The 6,055-nt window shown below is 48.5% G+C and overlaps 1 protein-coding gene across 2 annotated transcripts in view; it reads right to left on the reverse strand.

Annotated features, from left to right (window-relative positions):
- Positions 1–5,659, reverse strand: part of AMPH (amphiphysin) — a 143,421-nt gene extending 137,762 nt beyond the window's left edge. For both annotated transcript variants that reach the window (XM_070424726.1, XM_070424725.1), the window contains exon 1: positions 5,256–5,659. In XM_070424726.1, coding sequence (XP_070280827.1) covers positions 5,256–5,324 — 69 coding nt within the window. In that variant the 5' untranslated portion in view covers positions 5,325–5,659. The remainder of the gene's footprint in view (positions 1–5,255) is intronic.
- Positions 5,660–6,055: the final 396 nt, after the last annotated feature.

A 6,055-nucleotide genomic window follows, 5' to 3' on the forward strand; every position in this document is an offset into this window, starting at 1 on the left:
CAAAGTTGCTGTCGTACAGGGTGTGGGATGCAAACGCACGTGTGCAGTATACCAGATTTGGGGCTGACAGTGCCCCAGCAACAACATAACCCACGGCCAAAGGTGGAATCACGTGGCCCCGCGAGGAATAGGGCTCCTCTTCTCGGGTTTCAGGGTGCATCACTCAAGAAGCCCGAGAACCGCCGCTGCCAAGTCAGCTCCTTGTTGAGCATCTTCCCCCTGGTGGTCAGTGCGCACCATAGCGACTGGTTGGATGGGCGGAGGGACACTTAGCATATTAGCCTTTTATATATGTAGATCATTTGGGGCAGATAAAATGTTTAAGTAAAAAGGTTGGGTAAACAGACTGACTGCATGTGTTTATTTCTATCTTTTCCTAAAATCCAACTAAAATTAGAGTGAAGAGATTAAAAAATGGTATAAACATGTAAGGATAAAAACAGCAGATGCATCATTAGTGGATGAGAGAATTTAATACATTTTTGTGGAAAAGAGGACAGAAGAATGGAACCAACTCAGCAGAACAGAGAAACTATAAAAAAAAAAAAAAGTGTGACTCAAGCCCAATCCAAATTATGGTCCTGGCCCTTGTCCAGAGAGATTTTTTTTTTCTTCCAGAGATAGTCATAAGGTCCACCTGGGCCAATGAGGACTAGACTGAGGAGCTCCCTGCATAGACATTCTATTACTTAGAACTGCTGGGAGCCATCTTGCCATCAAAAGAGAATTACTTGCCAAAGAATGGGGCTGACAAGATGCACAGCAGAGATAAGAGATGAGCCCTTCAGCCCTGATATTGGTGGTTGAGCCCCTAGGTCCACACAGACCTGAAACTTGCATATATATACATAAAACATAAACATTCTGTATATCAGAAAAAAATTGTCAAAAAATTAAAAGGTAAATAGAAAAGGAAGAAAAAAATGTTTGCAATCTTCAGGATTAATAGGATTTGCCCTAACAAATAACAAGGAAATATTACCCAAAATGGGAAAAAATATAAACACAAAGTTGGCAAATAAAAAATGTAGAAATATAAAAAAAAATAACGTTCAGTTTCTAAAATTTAAACAAATGAAATAAATAGAAACTAATTTTTTCCAATGACATAGCTAAAGATTGCTTTAAATTTTATTATCCAGAGTTGGCAAGTGTGTCATTGACTGCTGGTGAGAAAATAAATTGATATAATCTTTCTTAAAGGCAATCTAGCTATAATAACAATGAGTGTACCCTTGAAACAATAATTTTTCTTCTAAAAATTTATTTAAGGAGTTGCTTAAGGGTGTGTGCATACATTTCCCCTACTCATGTTCTCACTGATTTTTATTTATAAACAGGAACATTGAAAACAGAATGTCCAAAATATAAGGGATTCAATAAAATCTATGCATTCCAATACTATTCAGCCAGCCAGTGTCGCTCATTGGTTGAGCATCGACCTATGAACCAGAACAGTGATGGTGAACCTATGACACGCGTGTCAGAGGTGACACGCGAACTCATTTTTTTTGGTTGATTTTTCTTTGTTAAATGGCATTTAAATATATAAAATAAACATCAAAAATATAAGTCTTTGTTTTACTATGGTTGCAAATATCAAAAAATTTCTATATGTGACACGGCACCAGAGTTAAGTTAGGGTTTTTCAAAATGCTGACACGCCAGTGCTCAAAAGGTTCGCCATCACTGAACCAGAAGGTCACAGTTCAATTGCTAAGTGGAGCCCATGCCTGGGTTACAGGCTCAATCCCCAGCAGGGGATTCTCATCACTGAAGTTTCTATCTTTTTCTCCTCCCTTCTTCTCTGAAATAAATAAAAGTGTATTTAAAAAAAATAAAATGTTGATTAAAAATATACATGTATTGAGGGAGTTCATGACTATTAAATGAAATAAACAGCTTACAAAACCATATATAATATTCCCCCATAATCCATGGGGGATACATTCCAAGACACCCAGTGAAGGCCTGAAGTCGAGGACAATACTGAACCCTATGCAATCTTATATGCTATGTTTTTTTCTATACATACCTATCAATGATAAATTTTAATTTACAAGTTAGGCACAGTAAGAGATTAACAACAAAAACTAATACTAAAACAACAATTATAACAATATACTGTAATGAAAGTCATGTGAATGTGATCTCTTTCAAAATATTTTATGGTACTACTAGAGGCCTGGTGCACAGATTCGTGCACAGGTGGGGTCCCTCAGCCTGGGCTGCGCTCTTTCTCAATCAGGGACCCCGTGGGTGATGTTGGACTGCCGGGTTTCAGCCTATCCCCGCCTGCAGCCCAAGGGATGTAACAGTGCTGAAGTGGCAGGTGGCTGGGGAGGAGCTTCAATGGGGGCCATTAGATCCTAACGGTAGCTTAGGCTTTTATATATATAGATACTCACCCTTTCTCTTCTTGTGATGATGTAAGATGATGCAGTGCCCACAAGAAGAGATGAAGTGAGGTGAATGATGTTGGCATTGTGACATAGTATTAGGGCTACTACTGACTTTCAGACAACAGAGGTTACTTGAACACAAGCACTGCGATACCATGTTCACAGGTAGAGGCAATAGACAAAGAGATGATTCACATCACAAGCAAGACAGAGCAGGAAGATAAGATTTCATCACAATACCCACAATTAATGTCTGACATAAAACTTATGGATTATTCCTGGAATTTTTCATTTTTAATATTTTCAGACTGTGGTTGACCATGGGCAACTGAAAACACACAAAGCAAAACTGAGAGTAAGGGGGAACTACTGTAGCATAAGTCTACATTTTAGTTGTATAAATGTACACATGGGAAAGGATCTACTAGGATACACATCAAAGGATAGTAAAATCCCTGGGTGGTAGAATTATGAGTGGCCTAATTTGTTGCAGGGTTGTTGTTTTTTAGCCTATATGCATATTTCATTCTGTCTCCAGTGAACTTTTATGGATTTTCAATAGAAAAAAAAAATATATATATATATTTCAAATTCATAAAAAACCTCTCAGAATAGTTGCACTTGTGCATTTGAAGCTAAAATCATGCAAGCTGTTAGGGAGAGCAAGGTAACGAGAAAGCCAAAGGAGTGGACTCTCTTTTTAGAAACTTTGGTTGTAAAAACAAGGAGAAAGGGTTTTAAGAACATATGTGGCATACAGTTATTACACTGGAGTGTCTGTGCATTGGAGAAGAGGAAGAGACAAAAAAATGCAAAAAAGAAGGAACCACTGGGGGTGATGTCTAGTGAAGCCTGCACCATAGTGTGCTTTCCGTTCTCCAGTAGCTTCCTTTGGGCTTGGCTGGGCTCCCTTCCCTGGCTTCACACATGCCCCTTACGTTGAACAGGCGAAGGGCACAGAATTTACCCAAAGGCAGAACCTATCTTCCCAGCCTCTTGGTGTCTTAACCCCCTAACTAGGTGCAACAGGCACTTTTCGACAGCAACTTCTGCCAGTGAAGAAAACCACACACTGGAAGCCCTGGGCAAGACCCCCTCACCCCCGCTCCCACAGAAGAGTAAGCACCCACAACTGCAATCCTGATGCACACCTAACCTTCCTAATGAAAAAGGGAGTTTTCAACAATTCATACGGGCTCTGTAAGACACATTACGTTCTCTTTTCATTTATTTTTGGCATATCAACAGCTGGTGACCTAGATTAAGAAATAATATGTGAAAAGCAGACTGTATCGCTAAATTCCTTCACAGATGGGAAGTGGATTCAATGAAAAGCTTCAGACCAAAGATTCAAGTTAATCACTTGAAGGGATGGGGAGAAAACCCACAAGTGGGTAAAAGGAAGTATGAAAAAATGATGACAAAACCTGGCTCCCATCCCAGTAGATCCTGGCTACTTTTTGGACAAGTAGCCAGGGGCTGGACAGGGGCAGGAGCCTTGCTAATTCAACTGCTGAAGGAGCAGCGGGAGAGGACCCCGGTTAGCTCAGGACGAGCTTGGCTAGATATTAAAAGAAATACAATCCTCTTAGTGCACTGAGAGTGTACATGTGCGGAGGGGGGGACCAGAGGCAGCCACCCAGGCTCAGCCTAGGGACAGGCAAGGGGACCAGGGCCCCGTTTGGCTCAGCTTCTAGGTCAGCAGGAATTGGGGGCAGCCGAGCCTGTCAGAGCAACGCAGTCATTCTGACTTTCAGTAACACAGGCAAGTGCTAGTAACCGGCATCCCAGGGATGGAAAACCCTGCCACGTGAAAGAGAACACAGCTGGGCTGATAGAAGCCATGGAGTTCACTCGCCCCTGTTCATTTTCAAGTCCAGCGCTCAAGCGACCCCATGAAGGTCCTTTGCTCAGGACACACATGGGGACCTCAGGGCCCGCAAGGTCTTCATGATAAGACGTCTCCGGGCAGCCAGGCCAGCCCTGTGCCTGGTGCCATCCATACGGCTCCCACTGCTCGGGGCTGTGCGGAACGAGCCGGGATCCATTCGTGCACATGCATCCCTGGGTGAGAAAAATACATCACCGGGGCCAAGAGACTGAGGGTCTTGTGAAGCGACAGGGAACCAACCCGTGCGATACGGATTTTTTAATGCAATAAAACGTCCTTCTTTGCACAAAAATGTGCAGAGCAGAACTGTTAGGCTCGGGCCAGATTTACTTCTGACCTTCCAGAGGTCATGGGCGTCAAAGGGGGCACATACAGAGAGATCACAAAAGACGGGGAGGAGGGGAGAGTGTGTATGCGGGCATGTATTGAACTCCAGGGTTCACTCCCCGGCAATGAATTAAAGCGATCAGTCCTATTGATCCAAACAGATTGGGGGTATCGTCTGTGCTAAATAAACTGTTCGTTTCGGCCGCGCTCCGTAGCCAGTAAATCCCCGCAGAGAAAGGACAGCTGCCGCAATCTCCCGCCCGAACCCGCGGGCGCATCCCTACCGGCGGCTGCGGGCGAGCGGGGAGCGGGGAGCGGGGAGCGGGCTCCGGGGCAGATGCGCTCAGCCCGGGGCCGCGGGCGCCGCCTGCAGAGCGGGCAGAGCTGCCAGCCGCACGGGGGGCGTGGGAGCTGGGGGCTCGGCAGACCCCGCGCCCCGAGGACCGGGTCGTGCTCCCCTGGAGTCCCGCCTCCCGCCCGGAGCCGTCGGCGGCGCCCGCTGCAGTCCCCGCGGCGCAGGGCAGGGCGTCCCCGCGCCCCCGGCCGGCCCTGCCCCGCCGCCTGCCCCCGCCGCTCCCCGGGCCCCCGGGGCCCTCGCCGCCCGTCCCGCCACCTGCACCGCCGCCTGTCCTGACCTTTTCCTGCGCGCGGTTGATTCGTTTCTGGACGTTCTTGGCGAAAATGCCCGTCTTCATGTCGGCCATGGCTGCGGTGCACCGAGGCTGCGAGGAGCCGAGCGGGCGCGGGGCGGCTGCGGCGGCGGGAGGAGGCGGAGGAGGCAGAGGAGGAGGGGTGAGGAGGAGGAGGGCGAGGAGCAGCGCGAGAGGAGGAGGAGCGGGAGAGGCGGCGGGAGCTCCTGAAGCGGCAAGGGAGCGGCGCGGCGGCGGGGAACCGGCTTAAAGCGACAGCGCCCAGGCGGGATGCGCTGGGACCGGAGGCAGCACCAGGCCGGGTGGGGAGAAACAGGGGAAGGGCTCAGAAGTCAAAGCGACCGACCAGATAGTGCCTCGGTGATGGAGGAGGGGGCCCGGAAGAGAAAGAGGGTGAAGCCAGGAAAGGACCCAGAGCCTGGCGGCAGCTCAGGGATGCCTTGAAGGCGGAGTTTGTGTAGGGGGGCGGTGGGAAGGGGTCCAATTCTCTCCAAGCCAAAAAAAAGGAAAGGGAAAGGCAGGGGGATGTGGAAGCCTGGGAGCCAGCAGGATTGGAGCTGCTCTGAAGTGCAGGGGGCTGGGCGGGTCTCCCAGGAGTGCCAGCTGGGCCACCCTGGCCTGGCCGGAGAGCGCACCCTCACCTCCCGTGCGTTCAAGAAGAAGGGCTGGACCTCGCCTGCCAGGGAGGCGCACTGCTCGGGGAGCTGCTGGGAAACAGGTCAGTGCAGGGGCCAGAGCTGCAGTGGAGAGGCGGGTAGAGGGGACGGAGGGAGGACCACAGCGGG

This window comes from Myotis yumanensis, unplaced genomic scaffold, assembly GCF_028538775.1.
Source record: "Myotis yumanensis isolate MYYU_CA2020_CCGP unplaced genomic scaffold, mMyoYum1.0.hap1 SCAF_9, whole genome shotgun sequence".
Classification (NCBI taxonomy): Eukaryota; Metazoa; Chordata; class Mammalia; order Chiroptera; family Vespertilionidae; genus Myotis; species Myotis yumanensis.